The following is a 26128-nucleotide window of genomic DNA, read 5'->3' as shown; positions in this document are numbered from 1 at the left end:
AATTTTCTCAATTCTAACAGACACCTAAGGGGGTTGGTATTTGTTTAACACTTTCAGACTGTTTCATATCTAGTTTATCGTGCCAATAACTCCACATTGTGTGGAAATGAACTGCAGAAAGGACTGAAGAAAGGATAGTTACTCAGTGAGGAGACTAAGGAAGAGGCAGACAGGAGGTGGGGGGGAAGATGGAAAAGCTTGGCATGAAATAGGGGAGCCTGATTGTGGGCCACTGAGGTTCAAAAGTAATTTAGCTGAGCAGATGACCGGGTGCCTAATTAGTTAATTATCCCACCATACCACTATCCCCCCCATTTGGAAGAAACCCTGTTACCACCCTCATGACCTCTAGGAAATGCACAAGTTGCAAAGGATCAGCTGTTCCTTCATGACAGTCCTTTTACCAAATTAGTGGGGAAAATTGTGCTTAGCAAATATTCATTACAGCTTCATTTTCCATTTCATCCAAAAGGAAATGCGGAGAGCCTGTGACTTCAATCACGCTGAGGCCCAGGAATTTTAATGAGCTTTAAATGGGCATCTGTCAGAATCCTGACTTCACCGTACTTCTCCTCCCAGCCGGGGGGATGAGTAATGGCTAATAAAAGGTGGAAGCATCTAGGCAAACTCCTCTCCCTAACAGAAAAGTCAAAGTTGTAATTTGCTGTGTTATGACACCATAATTATGCCCTGATGAAGAAAATGAGAGTATTAAAAAAATCCCTTTCCTTCCCCCCACTGTACCCCAGATGTACATGGGGGAAAGTTGGCTGAGTCAGGTCTCACAGAGTTGTAGGCACATGGGCTGGGAGGAAGGATGAAACCCTATTTCCCTCAGTCCTCTTACGCTCACGGCAAGGAACACGCACTGTACCCCTTCATCTTGACCCCCATGAGCAAAGCAGAGCTGGAGTTACCTGTTGAGGTCAGTGCAGAGCTGGGCAGCAGCTGAAAGCACCTTTGGAAATAAGAACATGAAAAAAATCCCTATCTGCTCAAACTATGCAGTTTTCTGCCAGTGAACACTGCAAGGGGTTAAAATGTTTATTTTTTTCAACAAAACCACTTGAACACACCTATTTCCTTTTGACTTTTGCTCAAGTACCGCGTGCTTAAAAATAAAAGTCACATTGAAAAGTTTCATTCTAGGCTATTTGATCAGAGGCAGATTCTCCCTCTTCTGCCCCAAAATACAATTTCAACAGAACATTTTCTGAGGGTCTCTAACAAAACTGCATATTCCAACTAAAGACTCTTCTCTGGATATTTTTCCAATCACCTTCTGAAGTCTGTAAGAGTATGTGTTACAGCACTGAGGCAAAAAAGGGAATTCCTTTTGTCTAGTAATTTGGATTTAAATACATCTGTAGTCTCTCTTGCAGAACCCTCTAGAATGGGGGATATGGCCAAACTGTCCAGATTTAGGGGAGTCTTCAGGCTGAGTCGAGCTGGGGGGCTGAATGTAAAATTCTACAAAACAAAATAAGCCTGTGGGTTTGTGAATATCTTTCTACTTATCACAATCCTCACACAGACACAAGAAGGATAATGAAACTTCTGCATGCAGATACTGAGAAGAGGCAAGGGTTAGCGTGGGTCACCCAAAACTCTACAGATTAAATGAGATTATGAGGAGCAAACTTCATTCTTTCATTCTTTTTGTTCTTATTCCTCCATTCTGTCTTTCCATGGCCACACGTGTTGCTGCATTCCTCTGTCTCTAGATTTTATCCTGATGTCTGTCCTGGGAAGGTTAATGAAATTAGCATAGCCTCTAGGTGACTTTCTGAGTTCCTGGTCTTCTGCTTTGTCCATTCCTCTGAGACTACAGACTTCTTCCTAGAGGTGACCCCTCACCAGTCAGAGAGAAGGGATGCCAAAGTAAATCTCCACCATGTGCTTTTTCATATCTTATTTCTCTCCATTCATGGGTCGCCTTTTTCTCTTGATAGGACCAGAGGGCTGTAACCTGTTTATCTACCATCTGCCCCAGGAGTTTGGGGATGCTGAGCTGATGCAGATGTTCCTGCCTTTCGGTAATGTCATCTCCTCAAAAGTGTTTGTGGATCGGGCGACAAACCAAAGTAAATGCTTTGGTGGGTAAAGATAACAAAACAATTAGATTCATCCAGGAAAGGGCTTTCTCTGAATACTTTACCTTTCAAACTGCTTTCTTTCTGCTTAAGCTTCATGATTTCTCTCCATTTACTCCTGTCGATACTTTCCCCCTTCCCTCTTTCTCTCCTAATTGTCTCATGCTCAGAGTTGTGCGCTGCTTAGAGGTGAAGGTTTGTATTCTGCCCAGCAGCAGGGTGCTGCGGCTGCTGGTGGTGGAGCAGAAAATTTCCCTCCTTGGAAGGGGAGGTGGGGAGGGTACAGAAAAGACTAAAACACCTAGAGCAAAATGGAGGAGGCTGGGGGGGGGGTAGGTGAAATGCTGACGAGGTCAGCAGAGGGAGCATGTGGCAGAAGGGGAATTTCTGTACCTAAGGAAAAGGAAAAACAAGTCATGGGGCTGAAGGGAAGACAGAGCTGTGGGGGCAGCTTTCCAGCAGCTGTGATGCGTTAGACTGCAAGGGACTGAACGTTAGCTGAAAGCCTAGTCTTCTGGGGGGATGGCTTCTCGGTGGACCACAGGCAGCCATGCTCTGAGCCCACTGGACCTGAGCCAGCACCACAGTAGATACCAATAGACTAAGCTAACCCTGTGCCTCAGCTAACAGGACATGCTAAGAGGCTGGGTTTGAAAGCTGCACCATGCTCACACAGCTCTGGCCTCACTGCTGGCTCAACCCACCAGCTGTAGCATAGAAAGAGCACAGCCTCAGCTCCCTGTGAGCCACCAGCTAGGGACACCCTGAACTGCACCCACAAATGGAAGACTCGGCCAGCCAACTGCCATGTGGTGATGTGTGCATGGTGTCTTAGTGGGATCCCACTGTTTGCAAAGGTGTTGCTGTGAAGGGTCCCTTCTGGCAGTGTAGCAGTATGGGGACCCTGCCACATTTGATCCCATCCCACCTGGTGGACAGGGAATCTCCCCCATCCATGTGCCTACCACTGGGATGTGCAATTTCTGGTTCTCTGCCATCCTGCGCTCTTCGCAGACCTTCCCTGAGAAGTGCAATGGGACAAACTATTGCTTTTCTTTTCCTGTTACTTGCAGCTGATCTGGACTCTCTCAGGCAAACTTCCAGAGTTAAGACTTATTGGAGTTTCATTTGATTTTAAAGCCACTTTCAGTCTCCACACTATGCTTCCCTTGCATGCTGCCTTCCCCTTCCCTCTCCTGGACAGCCTACCTCCCAAAACTCTTACCTCATCCCTTACTAGCTTTGGTGCATGTCAGACAGTACTTCCAAGAGTTTCATGCCTCTTCTCTATGCACGGTTCCTCCTGCCCCTTCACAGAGGGTCTGAACAGGTTATTTTCCCCTGTCCCCTGATGTAAGGGAACACAGTAGTCATTGGGTTTCTGCACTCTCAAGCACTAGAGGAATGAAGGACACGAGTTTGGTGTGAAGGGGCAGTTGGGAAATTCAAATGAGAAATTACGAATTAGTCCCATTCTCTCCAGAGCCCATCTGCTTTTTAGAGCTTTAACCATATAAAAGCTCATAACAAGATGAGCAGACCAGCACAGCTCTAGGTGACGTTGAAAACTAATGCTCCAAGGATACCCACAGGTTAGAAATGGACATTTGCATCTCTAAGCAATCCTGCTTCAGCAGGGGAGTTGGACTAGATGATCTATATGGTCCCTTCCAACTCTAAAAAAATTCAGTGAAATTCAGTGAAATTCAGTGAAATTTGGCAATGAAATTGCCAGTCCTGTCATAATATTTAGGGGACTACTGAGCCTGGTTCTCCACATATTGACAAGTGGAAAGACCAAAGGTAAACGGAGAAGTGAGATGAGAGCCAAGTCCAGTAAGGGAGCTTATTTCTGGACAGGTATTCAACTTATCTCCCCCTAGCTCAAAGGCTCTGGATACAAATCTTCATGAGGATAGCAACACATACCTAGCTTGTGGGGCAGGGTTGTGGCTCTGGCTTTATTGCTGCTTCCAAGGTACTGTGAAGTCGTGGCTTATAGCTGAGCAGGAACTGAGGGATCTTAGCAGAAATTTTTCTTAACACTGAGTCTTACTGGGAGAACCTAAACATCAACTTCTTTGATGAAGTAATATCTCCAAAACTAATGGTGGGATATTCCAGCCTGAAAGCAGGAAGGTGCCCTTTGGATGTGTAAACTCAAGTGCACAGGCAAGCAAAAGCAGAAATTAGAGATTTCTAGTGGATCTTAGTCACCTTATATTAGCTTGAGACACAAATATCCAAGACCAGTCAGTTTTGGGTCCCAGGTGTCAAGCCCCAGTTTTCTCTGGCTTTAACTTACTTTCCCATAGAGCTGAGTGCGTGCCTACTGTGACTGCTGGTCTCAGACAAACAAGTTGCCTATGCTGCCGTGTGCACCACCTCCAGAAGGATAGAAATAGCAGAAGTACAGGTAGCTAATTATCACAAGTATGTCACACTGCTCTTCAAAACCTCCCATTCTGCTGACCTTCAACTTCAGAGCACTGTGAAAATGTGGAGGGTATTACAGATAATCAGGCCTTTCATTTGTTTTGTTAAGTCAAGTCCACTGAAGCAGGTGCTGATTATCATTTTTTGTTCAGAAAGTCAATTAAAAAAAAAAAAAATTACTTTTTCCTTAAGGAAAAGAAGGGCTTTAGTAAACTTTGAAAGTAAGAAAACTCTTTCCTTTTCCTGCTTAAACATTTCCCAAAACTCAACGTGTAAAAACATAGCATTTGTATTTTTTTAACCCAGCTAGATCTCTCCAGCTGGCAGCCTGAGGGGACAATTCTGTCTGGCCCCAGAAAGATATTCCACCATTATATGACCTTTTAAAATGCATCTGCTATGCAGATCCCAAGTAAATTGCTGTAACAGAGTCTAGCCCCAGGTTGTCAAGAAATTGTCAAGAAGTCCTGCTTTAGACAAACTTAAATTCTATGGAGAAAAATGTCACCATGCTTTTTTCCATGGGAATAGAAAATACTTTGTGTGAGCCGATGCAGGCAGGACTCAGGAACAATCACAAAACCATCGATTAAGGGCAAAGAACAAATTTAATCTCAATACCTCATGGATCGGGGAACCTCTGAAGCAGCACCTGGGCGGAGGCAAGCAAGCAGGGGATGCAGGCACCGCGGAGCAAGAGTCCTTGTTAGCAAGAGAGTCCTTGTTAGCATGAGAATGAGAGAGTGAGAGAGAGCTCCCACTTGCTGTTTGGGCCTGTATTTCAAGGATTCCGGCAGGCAGAGTTTTCCGCTGTGCTTTGATCTCTTCAACAGCAGGGCAGGAATCTCAGGCGTGTTCGATAAGGTGCCCCTGAGCCCATCCCAGGCCTATGTTATCTAAGTGCAGATGTTCTACTTGTTGAGCACACAAAACTAAGCAACAATTAGCGTGATATATGTGTTTTCCAGCACCCCATGGGCATGCCACTTGAGCGTATTTACAGTCCTCCTTGCCAATCTTCCGTTACTTTCCCACATACTTCATTTGCTACTCGTCTCACTGTTGAACTACCTGTAAGCAGCTGGCCCAAAGTGAGTGAGTCAGTAGAGCAGCATCTCAAAATAGGATTTTTATTCCTTTCTGTTTGGCTCTGAATTCTCCCCTGCATTTCCAACACACAGTTATCTCCTTTAGCTACTACTGGCAGGATAGTGTAGGGGCAGCCATGGGAGTGTTAGGAAGAAAGCAAGATCAGCCGCAAGCCTTGCTCCTGGTTTCTGGAGTCCATGACCTTGCAGAGAACTGTTAGCACCTGCGGTGAAGAAACCACGCTGCGGTCACGAAGGCTTCGACTTTCCCCATTCAGAGGCCGCCGCCTCCTGCCTGACAAGGAGCAGTGAGGAATGCAAGTTACAGCCAACACCAGTCTCATGTATAAAATGTGAAAGTGCTCAAAATATGTCTATTGTTTTCCATAGCAGGACTGCTTGCTGTAGTGTGTAAGACTGTCTAAGAAACAACCCTGACTTCTCACTGAAAAAAGTCATTTGAATTGGGAGGCTGCTTTGCCTTCGACTTTTCTTCTGCTTCACATATCCAGGCTAGACCCAAGTCCTTCATTTTCTCTTACAATTTTTCAAACCTCTGGCTTTTATTTTTCCCCCTATCCTGATGCAGCTGTAACATGGTGTCCTGGTTTGACACATGGCCAAGTGCAGACCACACTTCTCCCTCCCACTCACCAACACCCTGTCTATCCCCATGGCCTAAGCCTCCATCACACCAACCATATCAGCATCTCCTCAGGCGCTACCTTGTCCACCCTCTTGTGTTCAGACTTACTGATTTCACCATTCTGCTCCTCTCTCTCCTCTCTCACTAGTCCCTCACTCAACACCCAGCTGATACCTGTAGCCTCTTCCCATGCACTTCTTTTACAGACAGCATATTTCTCCTGCTGGGCCATGCTGTCCATTTCCAGTGAAATGGCAGGCCCACAGCAGGAATCATTGTCTCACTCAGGGAAAAATTACACTTAGTTGGATGCTCCTTGAAGACAGTGACTCCCATTCTCACAGCAGGCTGATCTAGGAAGTTTTGCAGAGGCACAGTGTGCCACAGCCTGAATGTCAACTTCTGCAGGACCCTGGAGCTTGTCTCTGTGCAAGGCAGAGGCTGCACTGGGTCTCTCACCTTCCTACTGCATGTGTGTAAGTTCTTCTGTGTAGGTAGATATGCTAAATGTCAGAGGACATGAAATACCTCTATGTGCTGGTCTCAGTGGTTCTAGTGATAATTCCCCTCTCAGTTATGCAGATAATTTAAATGTAACCAGTTTGTGTACAAGGCAAAAAAACCCAAAGCCTCCAGTAAAATGACACTATTAAGGCTGATAAGGCAAGTAGTCAATGTGAGAAGAGTCATTTTTCATGCTGCCCACACATGGCTAACTCTACCTATGTTATAGGGTGATGCTACAATACAGTCCTAATTTCAGGAGCATTCACTGTTGTCACACAAGATACATTTTAAGAAGGCATTTGAAGACTTTAAACTAGTGAAATACAGAGACAGACATGTTCTAGGAAAATGTTTTAACAGAGAAAAAAGAGAAAGGATAGGTTTGGGCAATATTAATTAGGAAGACATGACAGAAATTAGAAAAACAAGGATGTAGATGGAACAGCAGAGACCAAATGATTACCCCAAGGTGCCAAATAAGCGTAGATAAATTAAAGTTGGAGGAATTGCTTTACTGGTGCACTTGGAAATTCATTCCTCCAGTCACCTCTTTCTGAGAGCAGTGAGCACCTGGCTCTGTTGACTCTTTGCAGCAGACGCTGTCAGGCCAGTTCTGCTCCATGTCCCCACATGTCTCCTTGGCGTGTGCCTGTTCCCCCTACCCGCTGGTGTGGCAGCTTCAGTTTCTTCCCATGGGATAACGACTCCAGGATGCTGTGAAGAACCTCTCCTATGCCCACAGAGACACCATGGTTTCCCTCCATGCAGCTCGACATGGTCTGACACCCCAGGTGTGAGCAACTGCAACTTCTGGATGTTTTTCTCCTTTTCAATGAATTCCAGATGGACTTTCACACTGGCAGTAGGGGTGTCCCACCCCTTTTTGAAATGTCACACATAAATGTAGCAAGGAGCACTCTAGCTTTGACTAAAAACTGTGAGGGCTTCTTAGGACCATAGGTTTATATGGCCTAAAGGAAACATCTTATTTGACTCTTGGTACAACATGGACATCGAGTTTCATTCCAGATTCCTGCAGGGAGTCCACTCGAAAGTTGCTAGTGGGCCACCCCATTTGGAAAAACATCCAGTCTTCTCTGAAGATGCCAAAAGAGAGAAGATAACACCATTTGATGAGGGTCATACTAGTTAATTACCTTCACTGTTAAATATTTCTATTCCCTACTAAACACCTGGCTCCTAGCTTGTGAAAAGAAACAGGGGAGCCAAAGGAGAGAGATTAAATGCGAGAAAAATGTAGTGAGGAATGAGGACTGGACACAGGAGGGAGTGAAGTTCAGGAGAAGAGCTGAGGGTTGGGTAGAGCTTGTATTATGTTATTAAAAACACATTGTGGCAGTTCAAGACCACAGTGTGGTAGCAGAAAGGTGGGGTGGGAGATGCAAGGCAGCAGGCAGGTCGTGATGGTCTACAGAGTTTCAGTCTGGAAGCTGAAACAGAAAGAACAGAAACATCAAGAGACTGGGACATCAGCAAAGCTATTCAGGGCCCTGGGACCAGGGGCACTGAAGATTAGGTCTAAAGTGCATTGGCAGCACTCCATAAGACATAGTAGAACAACAGACCCTGAGGTACATTAGAAAAATATTGCTCGGCACCTGCTCACAACGTGCCTCCAACATGCCCTACCAAATCTGGCAGTTTCTCATTTAATAATAAAAAAGACATCTCTCTTTAAGTTCATACAGAGAAATGAGCAGGTCTGGGAGTAAGGTGGTGTAAGGGTAAGAAATTCCAGTCCTGTGTTCCTGCCCCATCTGGACGACCATGCTATGTGCCTTGGGCTCCCCCTCTTGTAGCAGGACACTGACTCCTTTGCACGGGGCTTTAAGATCCATGGATGAGGAGAGTTATTTATCAGCTCAAAGTTTTGGGAGGTTTCTTTCGTAAATAGGAAGATTCTCACCAGATAGAGGAATTGTTAGAAAGTACTTGGGAGAGACGTGGAGCTCTGATTGCTGCTGTTACCGGTACTCTGATTAAATTTGATATTTTTTTTTCTCTTTTTATTTTAACCTGATTTCAAATTTCCTAAGAAAGTCTCTACCCAAGCCTTTCTCCCTGTAGCCCATGAAATTAGGCCATGTCCTTTACTTTGCATGATCTAGTGGCAATATATTCTGTTTCAGGTCCCTGGACAATATCAGATTGTCACTCCCATATAGCTACAGACCAAAGCTCAGAGTGTCATGGAAGAAGCCACTAATTTGAGTGCCAAAGTTGAGACAATATGGGAATGATTTTCCAGGCGTGTTAAGCATGCCTGACCCCTGGGGTGTTTTGGTTCAGATCAGCACTAGTTTGTTGTGGTCCTCTCCACGCTGAAGGACCTGGCCCAGACAGACGGCCAAGGAGAGATTTGAGAGTTGGAAAATAAGCCAAGGGGAGGAGGACACCATTAGAGGAGTTCTTAGGGCTCCCAGAAGAAAGGGGATGGAGGCACAAAAGTTTGCTAGCTACTCTCTGTTATACTCCAAAGCATCCAGGCTCTGAGACTTCAGGTCCGCAGAGTAAGGATGGGACTCTTCTCCAGTTGATAAGGAAAGAGTTGTGTGAGTATGAAAGAGAAGCTGTTCATCAAACTCACTGCACAGCACCTCCAGCCATTGCAGTTGGTTGGGGGAGGCTTTAGGGGGAGGAGGAGGAGTAGGACATGTATTAGGGCTGTGAGCCACTATTCATTTACAAACTATAATCAATTTGATGTTTAGATTAATTTCTGATGCACTCCCAAAGGTGCACTAAAAGCATTTTTCCTTTATTATAATATTGATTGCTTATTGGAGAGATAAATCTGTCAGTTATGCACTGACCAAAACTTTCAGACCAAGCAAGCACGAATGCATAAGGAACACCTGTTTGCAGCTCTCCAGTTAAAGGGACAGCTCTGTCTTTTCCCAATAACTCAAATTAAAGAAAATCTGTACGTTGTACACAGGGACTTCTGCTTTCTTTTGTAGCTTAATAATTTATTAGACAAGAATACGTTAGTAGAATCTATCTTCTATTATCTGTCTGTCCATGTGTCTATCGCTATTCTATCCATCTCTCCTCACAAGTGATAGACATAATCCATCCAGAATATGTTTAAAGGTTATGGATATGTTTGTATATACCTACTCACATGTACACTTACACAATCATTTTAAATGTTTTACTCATAGTGCGATTAGTTAGAGGAACTCATTACTGCAGGGTCTTTGTGGCTACTCATTTAATGACCTTCAAAGGGGAAACGGCTATTTATGTGACTAATAGAAATGAACCAATGTTAAGAGTTAATGCCAGAAGAAAGAGGAAAAACAAAGAGAGGTTTTTAAGCAGATTAAAAGCTTAATGCTCTGGGCTTCAAATCAATCCATCAGCATTGGGACCTAGGAAAAGAAACTGACCAGGCGCTCATGTGCCTGCACAGTGTGCTATCTACTGCCACTTCCTCTAAAACCCCTTTGACATTAGATAGAGTAGATGAACCTGAATTGTATATGGATGGTCCTACATGTGATCCAAGGCTATTATAGTTTCAAATGCAAACACCCTCACATGTAGAAATGCCAGGGGAGGATCTCTAGTGCTACTTTCATTCAGGCCAGAAGTTTCTATTCAGAAGTCAGAAATAATGACCCCTGCAACGGGCAGGCCCTTTTCTGAACTCAAGGTGATTGATCTGCAGTGCACAGACTTACCACATCCCACTCTTGTGAGACTGCAGACCCACCACAGCATTTTGGCTACCCATTATATCTGTTTTTATTTTCGTTTTCCCAAGTTCTCTCTCACACAAGGTGAATCCGAGCTGTAGAATGGATGAGTCTCTATCAGTCCATCCAACCATCCATCACCCCATATATCTATCTTCAGTTTCTTTATATCTGTCTATCCTGTCTCATTCATTGCACAGGACTGCTCTTCAGCATTGTGAAGTCTGTCAGCTAGCTAGTTACTGAGCAGCTGTTCAATAGATCCTCACAGCTCTGTGCTTGGCCTCAGGCCTTCCTTCCCACGCAATATTCAAACCCTGCTATGAATATGACTTTATTATTATTTCCTCAACTGTTTTCCTAAGGTCCTTCCCAGCAGAGCATTTGAGAGGTTCATAGAGCTAAGTAACAGCATTTTCACAGTGCTCATGGTGTCCTCATTTCATCAAGGAGATGGTGAGGCATAGAAAGATATTCAAAAGTATTCATTAATCTGAGATGCCATGAGCCTGATCAGTCTGTTTGCTTGTTTTCTCAAAGCATTTAGCACAATGCAGGTCATGCTATGTTTATGTTCGCTTCAGATGCAGGTACAGGCACCAGCCTTTCTGCCAGTGAAATATCAGATCACGCACCGAGCACCAAGAAAAGAGGAACACACAGTAAAGCTTCATATTCACTGGCAAACTAAAGAGGCCTTGCATATCAGCTCAAACACTGTGCCATAAATATCCATAAGCTTCTTAACATTTGTACGTGTCCTGGTTTAGCCTCAGACGGCAACAAAGAAACACGCTTTGCTCTCTCACCCTCCCACAGTCATGGGGGGAGAACTGGAAGAAAAAGGCAAAACTCATGGGATGATACAAAGGCAGTTTAACAGAACAGCAAAGGGAACAGGAAAACACCACCACTGATAGAGGAATGTACAAACACGGTTACGGTACCGTTGCTCACAGACCAGACCCGGGACGCCCCAGTCTGCTCCCAAGCAGCAACTTCCTGCCCCCTACCCCAGCCAGCTCTCGGCTACAGACTGGGCATGGCATCACATGGTATGGAATACATGTGTCCCTGCCAGATCCTGGGAAAAATGAATCATATCCCCACTGGAACCAGGACATTATCCACCCCTTATTCTATACCATCTATGTCATGCCCGGATCTTACAGTTTCCAGTTAATTACCTACAGAATCACAGGGGTTGGAAAGGACCTCATCTAGTCCAGGTGGGACTGGAAGGGAGATGAAGTAGGGAGGTGATTGTTCTCCTGTACTCAGCACTGGTGAGGCCACACCTGGAGTATTGTGTCCAGTTTTGGGCACCTCAATACAAGAGAGATATCGAGGTGCTGGAGTGGGTACAGAAGAGGGCAACGAAGCTGGTGAAGGGCCTGGAGAATAAATCGTACGAAAAACGATTGAGGGAGCTGGGACTGTTTAGTTTGAGGAAGAGGAGGCTGAGGGGTGACCTCATCACTCTCTACAACTGCTTGAAAGGACATTGTAGAGAGGTTGGTGCTGGTCTCTTCTCACAAGCAAATAGCAATAGAAAAAGAGGGGATGGCTTCAAGCTGCAACAGGGTAGGTTTAGACTGGACATTAGGAAGAAATTCTTCACAGTAAGAGTGATCAGACACTGGAACAGGCTGCCCAGGGAGGTGGTTGAGTCACCATCCTTGGATGAGTTTAAGAGTCGCTTAGATGTGGCGTTGGGGGATATGGTGTAGGGGAGAACTTTGTAGTGTAGGGTAGATGGTTGGACTCGATGATCCCAAGGGTCTTTTCCAACCTAGATGATTCTATGATTCTATGAGATCATCTAGTCCAACCCCCCTGCCAGAGAAGGTTGCACAAGGATGCCGTCCAGGCGGGTTTTGAATATTTCCAGAGAAGGAGACTCCACCACATCTCTGGGCAGCCTGTTCAAGTGCTCTGCCACCCACAAAGTAAAGACATTCCTCCTCATGTTTAGAAGCCCTCTACGCTTTTTCCATTTCCGACCCTCCAACGGGGCAAATAACAAAATTAGCTGATCTTGGTTGTTACAGCAATAAGTATAAGCAAGAGCCTCTCTGCATACCATTCCTTGGCATGAAGTACAAACATTGGTCTTATCACTCTGAGAACGAGCAGTTTTCTCCACAATATGCTGTTAATTTCAGAGAGTTAGAAGAGGCCTAGCTAAAATGTAAAATTACTGAACAGAAAGTTGGTTCTGTTTTACCTCAAACCGAGACAAACTTCCTATGTTCAAGTTTGTGCCCATTATCTCTTGCCCTATCCCTGGGCACCACTGAAAAAAGACTGCCCCCATCCTCCTGACACCCACCCTTTAAGTATTTATAAACATTGATCAGATCCCCCTCAGTCTTCTCTTCTCCAGACTAAAAAGACCCAAGTCCCTCAGCCTTTCCTCATAAGAGAGATGTTCCAGTCTCCTAATCATCTTGGTAGCCCTCTGCTGTACCCTCTACAGCAGTTGCCTGTCCTTCTTGAACTGGGGAGCCCAGAACTGGACACAGTACTCCAGATGGGGCCTCACCAGGGCAGAGTAGAGGGGGAGGATGACCTCTCTCGACCTGCTGGCCACACTCTTCTTGACGCACCCCAGGATGCCATTGTCCTTCTTGGCCACAAGGGCACATTGCTGGCTCATGGTCATCCTGTTGTCCACCAGGATTCCTAGGTCTTTTTCCTCAGAGCTGCTCTCCAGCAGGCCAGCCCCCAACCTGTACTGGTGCATGGGGTTATTCCTCCCCAGGTGCAGCACCCTGCACTTGCCCTTGTTGAATTTCATCAGGTTCCTCTCCGCCCAACTCTCTAGCCTGTCCAGGTCTCACTGGATGGTGTCACAGCCCTCTGGAGTGTCAGCCACCCCTCCCAGTTTTGTGTCATCAGCAAACTTGCTGAGGGTATACTCTATCCCTTCATCCAAGTCATTGATGAATATAGTGAAGAGGACTGGACCCAGTACTGACCCCTGGGGAACACCACTTGTTATGTACCTCCAACTAGACTCTGTGCCACTAATCACAGAATCACAGAATCACAGAATCTTAGTGGTTGGAAGGGACCTTTGAGATCATCGAGTCCAACCACATAAAAAAAAAAAAAATAAAAATAATCACGACCCTCTGAGCTCTGTCTTCCAGCCAGTTTTCAATCCACCCTACTGTCCATTCATCTAACCCACACTTCCTAAGCTTACCTATGAGGATGCTGTGGGAGATGGTGTCTGAAATCAAGGTAGACAACATCCACTGCCCTCCCCTCATCTATCCATTCAGTCATGCCATCGTAGAAGGCTATCAGGTTAGTCAGACATGACTTCCCCTTCGTGAATCCGTCTTGGCTACTTCTGATAGCTTTCTTTTCCTCCATATGCTTTGAGATGATGTCCAGAGCGAGCCGTTCCATCATCTTTCCAGGGATGGAGGTGACGCTGACTGGCCTGTAGTTTCCCGGGTCCTCTTTCTTGCCCTTTTTGAAGACTGGAGTGACATTGGCTTTCCTCCAGTCCTCAGGCACGTCTCCTGTTCTCCAGGACCTTTCAAAGATGATGGAGAGCGGCCCAGCAATGACTTCTGCCAGCTCCCTCAGCACTCACGGATGCATCCCATCAGGACCCATGGACTTGCGGGTATCCAGTTTACTTAACTGTTCCTTAACTTGGTCTTCCTCCAGCAAGGGGAAGTCTTCCTTTGTCCAGACTTTCTCTGTTACCTCCAAAGTCTGGGACTCCTGAGGGCTGGCCTGAGCAGTGAAGACTGAAGCAAAGAAGGCATTCAGCAACTCCGCCTTCTCTGCATCCTCTGTCACCATGGCGCCCGTCTCATTCAACAGCAGGCCCCCATTTTCTCTAGTTTTCCTTTTGCCTCTGATATACTTGAAGAAACCCTTCCTGTTGACCTTGACATCCCTTGCCAGGTTTAATTCCAAGGAGGCCTTGGCTTTTCGTCGTTTCAGCCCTGCATGCTCTGACAGCATTCTTGTAATCTTCCCAAGTGGTCAGTCCCTTCTTCCACGCACTGTAAACTTCCTTCTTCCACTTGAGTTTTTTCAGAAGCTCCCTGCTCAACCACGCAGGTCTCCTGCTTCCCTTGCCTGATTTCTTGCTCTTAGGGATGCACCAGTCCTGAGCTTAGAGAAAGTGGTATTTGAATATTGTCCAGCTCTCTTGAGCCCCCCTACCTTCCAGAGCCCTAACCCATGGGATTTCTTCGAGCAGTTTCTTGAAGAGGTCAAAGTTAGCCCTCCTGAAGTCAAAGGTTGTAATCCTACTTGTTGTTTTGCGCATACTACCCATGATCCTGAACTCTGTCTTTTCATGATCACTACAGCCAAAGCTGCCCCCAACCTGAACGTCCTCCACCAGTCCCTCTTTGTTTGTCAGTACTAGGTCCAGTAGTACACCTCTCCTTGTTGGTTCCTCCACCACCCGAGTCAAAAAGTTATCATCAATACAATGGAGGAGCCTCCAGTACATGCCTGGCTGTACTTGCCTCTCTCTTCATCTGCCCCTAGGGAGAGCTCAATTCATTCCAGTTGCTCTCTCACATAAAGAGCAACTCCACCACCTTGCCTTTCTGGCCTTGTCTTTTCTAAAAAGGACATAGCCATCTATGACAGCGTTCCAGTCATGTGAGCTATCCCACCATGTCTCTGTAATTGCAATAAGATCACGGCCCTGCAACTGCACATAGATCTCCGGTTCTTCCTGTCTATTCCCCAGGCTGCGTGCATTGGTGTATAAGCATTTCAGAGAGGGAGCTGAGTGTGTAGTTTTCACCCTTGAGGGGTGGTAGGCCTTCTGGCTCTCAAAAATACTAGCCCGCTGCCCCACAAGTGCTGAGCTACTACACCCAGGCACCTCTCTAGCAAGCCCAGTTACATCCCCATCCCCCTTCAAATCTAGTTTAAAGCTCTCTCAATGAGCCCTGATAACTCTTGTCCTAGAATCCTTTTCCCCCTGCAAGATAAGCTATTCCCATCTGTTACCAGCAGGCCTGGTGTCTTTTAAATCAAGCTGTGGTCAAAGAACCCAAAGTCCTGCCAGTAGCACCAGGCTCGGAGCCAGGCTCTTCCTATTTACCCCCTCATCATTCCCCGCAACTGGAGGGATAGAGGAGAACATGACTTGTGCTCCCAATCCCTTGACCAGTCTTCCCAAGGTCCTGAAATCTCTCTTCATTGCCCTTGGACTTCTTTTCACTACTTCGTCACTGCCTACCTGAAAGATCAAAAAGGGGTAATAATCTGAGGGCCGTACTAGGGAAGGAAGCTGCTTCTTTACATCATTAACCAGGGCCCCAGGGAGGCAGCAGACCTCCCTGTTTAGTGGGTCTGGTCTGCACATCGGGCCTTCTGCTTCCTTCAGTAGCAAGTTGCCTATGACAATGACTTGTCTTTTATTCTTTACTGCAGATGTTGCAATGTGGGGGGTGGTCCGACTAGATCTTGATGACGCCTCCAAGCTGGAAGAACTGTCTTCCTCGTCATTGTCCAGTTCCCCTTGTAGAACACTGTACCCGTTAATGCAGAGGCATCTGGGAAGGTGGGGTAGTCACCGGGCAGGTGTGACTGCAGCGCCTGTTGCACCGGGCAGGAACTTCTTGCCATGCCCCCTGTCCTCCAAGTCACCACATTCAGTCGGGTGGAGAGTGGACAGGGAGTTCTCTGTAGCAGGGGCTTTGTCTGCCTGCTGGGTTTCTCTCACAGGAAGCAGGGTGCGACTCCAAGCATCTGTCTCTCTCACATTCCCCGATGGCCCTCAACCTGCTTACCTCCGCCCTGAGCTCCATCACTAAGCAGAGGAGCTCCTCTACCTGGGCACACCTCCCACAGGCACACTCACTGCTGCCATCCGACACCGACATAAGAGCAGGGCACACCTAAGTAGCAGCATGTTCCACGAGAGCTCTGTCTGGGAAGCTGCATCAAAACTGGTGGGTGCTGAGTTCACAGATGCTATGGTCTTCTTCCGAGGGAATGCCATTGTTTCCTGGCCGAGTTGGCAGTCTTTCAATGCTCTCCCGTGCAAACTGCCACGCAAGCTGCTGCGCCCTGACTGTTGTGCCGCCCCTTTTTGCCCGCCCAGGGAGCCAGACCTTGTCTGGTGCTCCCAGCTGACACCCACTCGCTGCCTGCCTGCTCGACCAGGTCGCTGCGCTTCCGAAAGGCATCCTTTATGAGGGGGGAAGTGGTCTCGGCGTTTACGCCTCGTTTAAATCTGCCGCTGGTGGTGCTGGCTCTGCTCATGCCACCTCAGCAGCCCGCCCACAAGCTGCCGGTTTCCAGCACAGGCTAGCTGCTTTTCCCGGCTTCGAAAAGCTCCAAAAAGAGCCCCTTGCCGGCCCTTTTTTCTGCGATTCCCTTCCCCAGTGTGGACTTACCTGCACTGGAGCTGGTCTCCTCGGTGAGAGGAGATGCTTTATCCTCTGTCTGGAAAGTCAAGAGAAGCAAGAGAAAGGATGCTAGCTGAACAGCTCATCCAAAGGACAGGCTTTCTCAGAGCACAGGGACTCCCCCAGTGCCGTAGGTGTGAGTCCATTTAAGATAATCCTGGCCACTGAGGTCCTTTTGACAAAGTGCTTTTCTTCCTTTCCTCTTCCTTGACCTTGTCATTCAGTTCCTTGTGAAGTAATGTGAAAGCATCTGTTGTCTCTTTCGTTTAATTTGTAAATACACTCCCAGAGGGCTGGCAGAGCCCATTCAAGCCTGAGAGGCTACCACGATGTCAGTCATTGCTACCAAAGGAACACAGGCTCCTGTCCTCTAGGAGATGCCCTCCATCCTCACAGGAGCCTGCCCACTGTACATCTGCTGGAAAGACATTTAAAAAGGGGCTTGGGAGATTTCTCCATGTACCTTGCGGTGTGTATGTGACCAAGGGACAGTAGGGAGCTGTATGCATGCCTCAGATACCCCTTGCATAGCTGGACACAATGGTTAAAATGGATCTCGACTGTGCTCAAATGCATTACGTCAGAGACATATTTGGCCCAACAAACTTTTATGTTTTCTATAAAGGACAGTCATATCTGTGTTTTAGACAAAGTTAGTAAGCAAAAAAACCCCACTCATCTATTCTTATTAGACTGCATGTTATAGATTGCTATGTATGGAGGGAGGGGAGAAGACAAAATTTGGGTGTACAGAAGCCCTTCCTCAGGTGTATTAGCTAAAGCAAGGAGGGTCTTTGCATTCCCTTTGCTGTATTATTACTGAGATAGTCCTTGGACTGCAGTTCAGTCGTTTACTCAGTCCTTGAGACAGCAAACTTGTCACCAGCTTATGTGATCATTCTGCCCCACAAAAGACTGTTAAAGGCCTCAAGGTTTCACCTGTGATTGTTATGATTACTATAAATTATCTTTTATTGCACATTGAAACCCTCAGACACCAAGCACCTACAAAATCATGTTCCTTTCAGCAGCAGGTGCAGGCTTTCAGTTCCTAAACTGCCTCTTACGGCTGCAGAGACAGCTGAGACAGCCATCTGGAGATGCGGGAAGGAGCGTACCTGGTTCCCCAGCTCCTCGGCTCTCTCACTGTCTTCACGCCTGACAGAAACAAGTCTTTCCTCTGTCTGGCAGCGCACAGACTTCATGGGTGACGTGGCTTGTTCTGCTGGGTGCATCCCCTGCCAGAAATCCAGAGGCAGCATCTTTCCCTCATGCAATGAACTGACCAAAAACAGGGCCAAAAGTCTGGCTTCCCAGTCTTACGCTGACAAGTGGGCAACACTAATTAGCAAACGCTTGGAGAACGTGCCTCTTTCTTTGGAAGTGGGGGAAATATCAAATCAGCATAGACTCTGTCAGTTAGCTCCTGATCATTTTTTTGGGGCTATAATTGCATTTAATTGAGAGTATGTAGTGCTGATGAGGCATTTTAGAAGAACCATGTTCATCCCCTATGTGACACTGTTGTAACATGTATAATGTCATCCTGATGTGTTTGGTCTGCTCTGGGATTAATCTTCATTCCTCTAACCTAGCACTGCCTTCTCCTCTCAGTCTTACAAAGGGGAAACTGAGGTGCAGAAGTATGGGGCAACTTGACCAAGATGAGCCAGCAAGAAGGTGGCAGAGCCAGTTTTTTAAGTCAGGAGTTCAAACCCCTCAACTCGGTCGAGCGCTTTGACCCCCCAGCTCTTGCTTTGCAGTGTTTATTTTAATTTGTCTCCAGATGCAACCCGCCTCCCAGTCCCACCAAAACCAGAAGCCCAGTGGAGGTAGGAGGAAACTCTTGCATGCAGTAGCATGCTTGCTGCCCTCTTCCTCCTTGAATAACCCATTGTTTTCCCAATTTTAATCTCAAGGCTTTGAAAAAGAGCCAAGTTTTGCGGATTCCTGTTGCACCAATAACGCTTATATTTTTGTTACTCAATTCTCCTTCCATAGTATTCAAAACAGAATAAGTAGACCCTGTATCAACTAAAAATTCTATTTCTCCACTTCCCAGCTCTGCTTTAACCAACCAGATGTTCTGCTGGGAAAGACTCCTCCGGTCCCCTGCTCTTCTCAAGAAAAACATTAATTGTAACATAGTATTACAATTTAGAGTACCATTTACGGGCCATTTTTCTCCACCCTCCAGTTTATATAACGGCCACCATTGATTACAATATTTAATTAGATTCTCTCCTGTCGCAACCCCACCCGGGGGTCTACCAATCTGCCTTCACTGTCTCAGAATACATCCTAAAGGCAACTTCTTTAAAATACCACCCTTAGATGATCCTGTACCCATTTCGTCTCAAAAGGCCGATCAACAACCTTTAAATATATATATATATATTTATATATAGGGTAAACAGACAAGTTGCACAAAACATAAAACACTAAACAGGCAGCACAAAACACGAGATAAACAATACAAAATATAGGGCCAATCAACAACTTTCAGATCTATAGGGTAGACAAGCAAAGAGCACAAACCACAAGATAAACAATACAAAATATAGGGATAGTACTATCAGCATTCAAATCTTACACCCCTTCCCCACCGCGGCGTTAAGAATAGTTACCTAGGTCCTATATTCACTCTTGGTGCGGGCCCCTCCCGCCACGGTCTTAAGAGCAAATACCTAAACTTTAACCAAACCAGGGACTTGAACCCCTTATCCAAAACCCGGGCGTTCCTCTGACTTTCGTCCAAAGGAACTTATCCAATGGGGACTCGAACCCCTTCCAATGGGGACTCTAACCCCTTAGGTACCTTTATAGCCCAACCCTGCGGGGCTTTCACCGCGTCTTATGGGCAGGCAACCAAATCCCAAATTTTACTGAAAGAATGCCTTTTACCTTTTCCAGGGATCTTGCTCCAAGCTCTTCGGTCCGGGGATCGCCGGTTCTCCCCGAGAATCCCTCAGTGCCGGCTGGAGGGCCCACGATCCCACAGATCCGTCAAGGTTCTGGAGTAGTGTCCCATCTGGGGTGCCAAAATGTTACCGTAAAATCCAGCTATGAAGAAACCCTCTAAGACTCTTTGAAGCCTGGATGCACGGGGGATCGCTCCTCCTAGCGTGCATACCATATGTTAAACAAAACAGTTTTTATTAGGCTATCACATACATATCACATACATTTACCTGGGGGTGTTGGTCGACTGTCAGCTGAACATGAGCCAGCAGTGTGCCCAGGTGGCCAAGAAGGCCAACAGCATCCTGGCCTGTGTCAGGAACAGCATGGTGAGTAGGATTTGGGAGGTGATCGTCCCCCTGTACTCGGCACTGGTGAGGCCCCACCTCAAGTACTGTGTCCAGTTTTGGGCCCCGTACCACAAAAAAGACATTGAGGTGCTGGAGCAGGTCCAGAGAAGGGCAACGAAGCTGGTGAGGGGTCTGGAGCACAAGTCTTAAGAGGAGAGGCTGAGGGAGCTGGGGTTGTTCAGCCTAGAGAAAAGGAGGCTGAGGGGAGACCTTATGAATGAAAACTCATAACCTTACCTATTATTTGTGGTCTTATGTTAATGGTACTAATGATTTATAACTTATAAAAATTTTGCTGAACTACCAGGTTACCTTTATTCATTGGCTTTAATCTGATATCGCACCCGCCAAACATATCGTAACAAATACATAAATACAATTAGCACGTTGTCGTGGTGCCTCAGACAGTAACAAAGAACCATGCTCTTCTCTCTCGCCCCCCCCCAGTCGTGGGGGGAGAATTGGAAAAAAAAGGCAAAACTTGTGGGTTGAGACAAAGACAGTTTAACAGAACAGCAAAGGGAACAAGAAAACAATAACAACAACACTGACAGAGGAATGTACAAGCACGATTACGGTACTACCGCTCGGCGCTCACTGACCAGACTGGACCCGGGATGCCCCAGCTCTCTCCAAAGCAGCAACTTCCTGCCCCCTCCCCCAGCCGGCTCCGGGCTATGGACTGGGCATAGCGTCACATGGTATGGAATATCTGTGTCTCTGTCAGTGGCAGGGTTACTTGGCAATTATCATACAATTTGATTCATTGGCTATCCTCGCCCAAAATCAGATCCACATGAAGTACACATCGAACTTCCCCATCCTTCCGCATCACCCACCAAGTGCACACAGGTCCTTGAGCAAAAGCAACCCCACGGATGGGTTTGCCTTTGCCTGAGGCAGGACTAACCCAGACTGTCTTCCCTAACATATTCTTCATGTGCACTATGGGGACTTTATCCCCTTCTACAGCATGTGGAAGTTTTGATTGGGCAGGTCCAGCTCGGTTGGTAGATCCCCTGGTGATAACCAGCCAGGTAGCTTTTGTATCCCAGTGTTTTAAAGTCCCACCACCCATTGCTCTCAGTGCAGTTTTTAATGCCCTTGCATCATCTGGGAACTACTGACCTGTCAGCCTCACCTCTGTGCCTGGGAAGATCATGGAGCAGATCCTTCTGGATGCCATGCTTGGGCACATGGAGGACAGGGGGATGATTCAGGACAGCCAACATGGCTTTACTAGGGGCAAGTCCTGCCTGACTAACCTAGTGGCCTTCTATGATGAAGTGACTAGGTCAGTAGACAAGGGGCGACCTATGGATGTGATCTATCTGGACTTATGTAAGGCCTTTGACACAGTTCCTCACAACATCCTGCTTGCCAAATTGGAGGGATACGGATTTGATGGGTGGACGGTTCGGTGGATAAGGAATTGGCTGAATGGTCGCACCCAGAGGGTGGTACTCAATGGCTTTAAGTCCAGATGGAGAGCAGTGACTAGTGGTGTCCCTCAAGGGTCCGTCCTGGGACCAGTACTGTTTAACATTTTTATCAAAGACATAGACAGAGGGATTGAGAGCACCATCAGCAAGTTTGCAGATGACACCAAGCTGTGTGGTGTTGTCGATACACCGGAGGGACGGGATGTCATTCAGAGGGACCTGGACAGGCTGGAGAGGTGGGCCCAGATGAACCTCATGAGGTTCAACAAAAGCAAGTGCAGGATTCTGCACCTGGGAAGAAACAATCCTCAGTATAAATACAGACTGGGGGATGAGGTATTAGAAAGCAGCCCTGAGGAAAGGGACTTGGGGGTGCTGATGGACGAGAAGCTGGACATGAGCAGGCAATGTGCTCTCGCAGCCCAGAAGGCCAATCACATCCTGGGCTGCATCAAAAGAAGTGTTGCCAGCAGATCCAGAGAGGTGATTCTGCCACTTTGCTCTGGTGAGACCTCACCTGGAGTACTGTGTGCAGGTCTGGAGCCCTCAATATAGAAAGGACATGGACCTGATGGAGCGGGTCCAGAGGAGGGCCACCAAAATGATCAGGGGGCTGGAGCACCTCTCCTATGAAGACAGACTGAGGGAGCTGGGGTTGTTCAGCCTGGAGAAAAGGAGGCTCCGGGGAGACCTCATAGCGGCCTTCCAGTACCTGAGGGGGGCCTACAAGAAGGCTGTGGAGGGTCTGTTTACAAAGGCCTGCAGTGACAGGACAAGGGGCAATGGTTTTAAGCTGGAGAAGGGGAGATTTAGATTGGATATTAGGAATAAGTTCTTTACCATGAGGGTGGTGGAACACTGGAACAGGTTGCCCAGGGAGGTGGTTGAGGCCCCTTCCCTTGAGATATTCAAGGTGAAGCTCGACGAGGCCCTGGGCAACCTGGTCTAGTTGGGGGTGTCCCTGCTGACTGCGGGGAGGTCGGACTAGATGACCTTTGGAGGTCCCTTCCGGCCTGGACCAATCTATGAATCTATGAATCTATGAATCTATGAATCATTCTATCTTCCCAGAGGCTGGTGCGTGATAGGGGATGTGATATACCCACTCAATGCCATGCTCCTTGGCCCAGGTGACAATGAGGCTGTTTCAGAAATGAGTCCCTTTGTTCGAGTCATTTCTCTCTGGGGTGCCATGTCACCACAGGACTTGCTTTTCAGGGCCCAGGATAGAATTCCGGGCAGTGGCACGGGGCACAGGGTATGTTTCCAGCCATCCAATGGTTGCTTCCACCACTGTGAGCACATGGTGCTTGCCTTGACGGGTTTGTGGGAGTGTGATATAATCGATCTGCCAGGCCTCCCCATATTTGTATTTCAGCCATCGTCCTTCATACCGAAGAGGCTTTAACCACTTGGATTGCTTGATTGCAGGGCGTTTCACATTCATGGATGACCTGTGCAATAGTGTCCATGGTCAAATCCCCTCCTCAGTCATGAGCCCATCTATATGTGGCATTTCTTCCTTGATGGCCTGAGGTGTCATGGACCGATTGAGCTATGAATAATTCACCCTTATGTTGCCAGTCCAGATCCACCTGAGCCACTTCAATCTTAGCAGCCTGATCCACCTGCTGGTTGTTCTGATGTTCCTCAGTGGCCCAACTCCTGGGTCCATGGGCATCTACGTGATGTTCTTTCACAACCAGATTCTCTATCCAGGCAGCAATATCTTGCTACAGTTCAGCAGCCCAGATGGGTTTGCCTCTGCGCTGCCAATTGCTCTGCTTCCACTGCTGTAACCACCCCCGTAGAGCATTTGCCACCATCCATGAATCAGTATAGAGATAAAGTACTGGCCATTTTTCTCATTCAGCAATGTCTAAAGCCAGCTGGATGGCTTTCACCTCTGCAAACTGGCTTGATTCACCTTGTCCTTCCGTGACTTCTGCAACTTTTCTTGTAGGACTCCACATGGCAGCCTTCCACTTTAGATGCTTTCCTACAATCCAGAAGGACCCATCAGTGAACAGGGCATAACTCTTCTCATTTTCTGGTAGCTTATTATATGTTAGGGCCTTTTCCGCATGCGTCACCTCCTCCTCTGGTGATATTCCAAAATCCTTGCCTTCTGGCCAGTCCATAATCGCTTCCAGAATTCCTGGGCGACTGGGGTTTCCCCTTCGAGTTCGCTGCGTGATCAGTGCAATCCACTTACTCCATGTAGCATGATGTGTGGCAGGGACCCTTTCTTTGAACATCCAGCCCAGCACTAGCAGTCAAGGTGCTAAGAGGAGCTGTGCTTCTGTACCAACCACTTCCGAAGCAGCTTGAACTGCTTCATATGCTTCCAATATCTCCTTTTCTATTGGGGTATAGCAGGCTTCGGATCCTCTGTATCCCTGACTCCAAAACCCTAGGGGTCGACCTCGAGTCTCCCCTGCTGCTTTCTGCCAGAGGCTCCAGGTAGGGCCGTTCTCCCTGGCTGCGGTGTAAAGCACGTTTTTAACATCTTGTCCCTCCCGGACTGGCCTCAGGGCTACTGCATGGACTATTTCCTGTTTAATTTGTTCAAAAGCTTGTTGCTGCTCAGGATTCCATTTAAAATCGTTCTTCTTCCGGGTTACTTGATACAGAGGGCTCACAATCAGACTGTAATCTGGGATATGCATCCTCCAAAAACCCACAATGCCCAGGAAAGCTTGTGCTTCCTTTTTACTAGTTGGTGGAGACATAGCTGCTATTTTGTTGATCACATCCATTGGGATCTAATGGCATCACTCTTGCCATTTTATTCCTAAAATCTGGATCTCCTGCGCAGGTCCCTTGACCTTACTTTGTCTTATGGCAAAACCAGCTTTCAGAACGATTCGAATTATTTTATTCCCTTTCTCAAAAACTTCTTCTGCTGTGTTGCCCCATACGATGATGTCATCAATGTATTGTAGATGTTCCTGAGCTTCACCCTGTTCCAGTGCAGTCTGGATCAGTCCATGGCAAATGGTGGGGCTGTGTTTCCACCCCTGGGGCAATCATCGATTCCAGGTGTACTGGATGCCCCTCCAAGTGAAAGCAAACTGTGGCCTGCACTCTGCTGCCACAGGGATTGGGAAGAATGCATTAGCGATATCAATTGTGGCATACTACTTGGCTGCCTTGGACTCCAGTTTGTATTGAAGTTCTAACGTGTCCGGCACAGCAGCACTCAGCGGTGGTGTGACTTCATTCAGGCCACGATAGTCCACTGTCAGCCTCTACTCTCCATTAGTTTTTCACACCGGTCATATGGGACTGTTAAAGGGTCAAAGAGTCTTGCTGATCACTCCTTGAATCTCTAGTTAATGAATCAGCTTATGGATGGGGATCAGAGAGTCTCAGTTACTGCAATATTACCACCAATGCACCATTGTGGCAGTGATCAGCACCTGTTGTTCTTCGACCCTCAACAACCCCACAACAGAAGGGTCTTCCGAGGCACCAGGCAAGGTAGACAACTGTTTAACTTCCTCCATCTCCAAGGCAGCTATGTCAAAAGCCCACCGGTACCCTTTGGGGTCCTTAAAATACCCTCTCCTGAGGTAATCCGTACCAAGGATGCATGGAGCCTCTGGGCCAGTCACAATGGGATGCTTTTGCCACTCATTCCCAGTTAGGCTCACTTCAGCTTCCAGTACAGTCAGCTCTTGGGATCCCCCTGTCACTCCAGAAATACAAATGGGTTCTGTCCCTCTATAGCTTGATGGTATTAGGGTACACAGTGCGCCTGTGTCCACTACAGCCTTATACTCCTGTGGGTCTGATGGGCCAGGCCATCAAATCCACACCGTCCAATCAACCCGGTTGTCCCTTTCCCCCACCTGGCTGGAGGCAGGGCCCCTCTAATCCTGGTCATAGTATCCGTTACTCACTTCTTGCAGAAACGACATAGAAGTCCCTTCAAGGGGATCGGAAGTAAGATCAGGCCTTCTACTCTGTCTGGGGAACTGCCTGCTGGAAACTGGGGCGGCACTTTTCCTGGAGGGATCCCCTTTTGTGGTTGTTCTGTCTTGCAACTCCTGTACCCATGCCTGTAGGATCCAAGTAGGTTGTCCATCCCACTTCCTCATGTCCTCTCCGTGGTCATGCAGGCAGAACCACAGGGTGCCTCATGGTGTGTACCCTCTGTATCTTCTCTCTTGAGTGGAGAAACGCCTGCTCCTATTATCTGAGATACTGGCCCGTATAGGTGGGGAGTAGGACATATTCTCTTCAAGTTGCTGGACCTTCCGGGACAGTTTCTCAACAGCCGAGACGATAGGGGAAGAGACACTTTCTTTGTATCGCTGGAGTCGGGGAGCCACCTCATCCACTGTTGGTCCTTCTTTGCCTTTCCATTCCATTACTGCCAATCAGTTGGCGTAGTACAACAGTGCGCTCTGTACAGACTTGTGCCACGTGGGCCTTGTGCATTGGACCTCATCGGGATCTGTTGGCAACTAT

General features: G+C 47.3%; 1 protein-coding gene across 48 annotated transcripts in view; it reads left to right on the top strand.

Annotated features, from left to right (window-relative positions):
- The window catches only part of LOC141476573 (CUGBP Elav-like family member 4), an 800950-nt gene that overhangs the window by 755407 nt on the left and 19415 nt on the right, over positions 1 to 26128 (top strand). For 20 of the 48 annotated variants that reach the window (XM_074165308.1, XM_074165309.1, XM_074165310.1 and 17 more), the window contains one exon: positions 1953 to 2036. The exons of 19 other annotated variants lie outside the window; for them this stretch is intronic. In XM_074165308.1, coding sequence (XP_074021409.1) covers positions 1953 to 2036 — 84 coding nt within the window. Of the gene's footprint in view, positions 1 to 1952; positions 2097 to 26128 lie in introns of all 48 variants that reach the window. 9 more of the 48 variants (XM_074165334.1, XM_074165289.1, XM_074165286.1 and 6 more) reach the window with 1 other exon arrangement.

This window comes from Numenius arquata, chromosome W, assembly GCF_964106895.1.
Source record: "Numenius arquata chromosome W, bNumArq3.hap1.1, whole genome shotgun sequence".
NCBI lineage: Eukaryota > Metazoa > Chordata > Aves > Charadriiformes > Scolopacidae > Numenius > Numenius arquata.
This window is presented reverse-complemented; position numbering and strand designations above follow the sequence as displayed.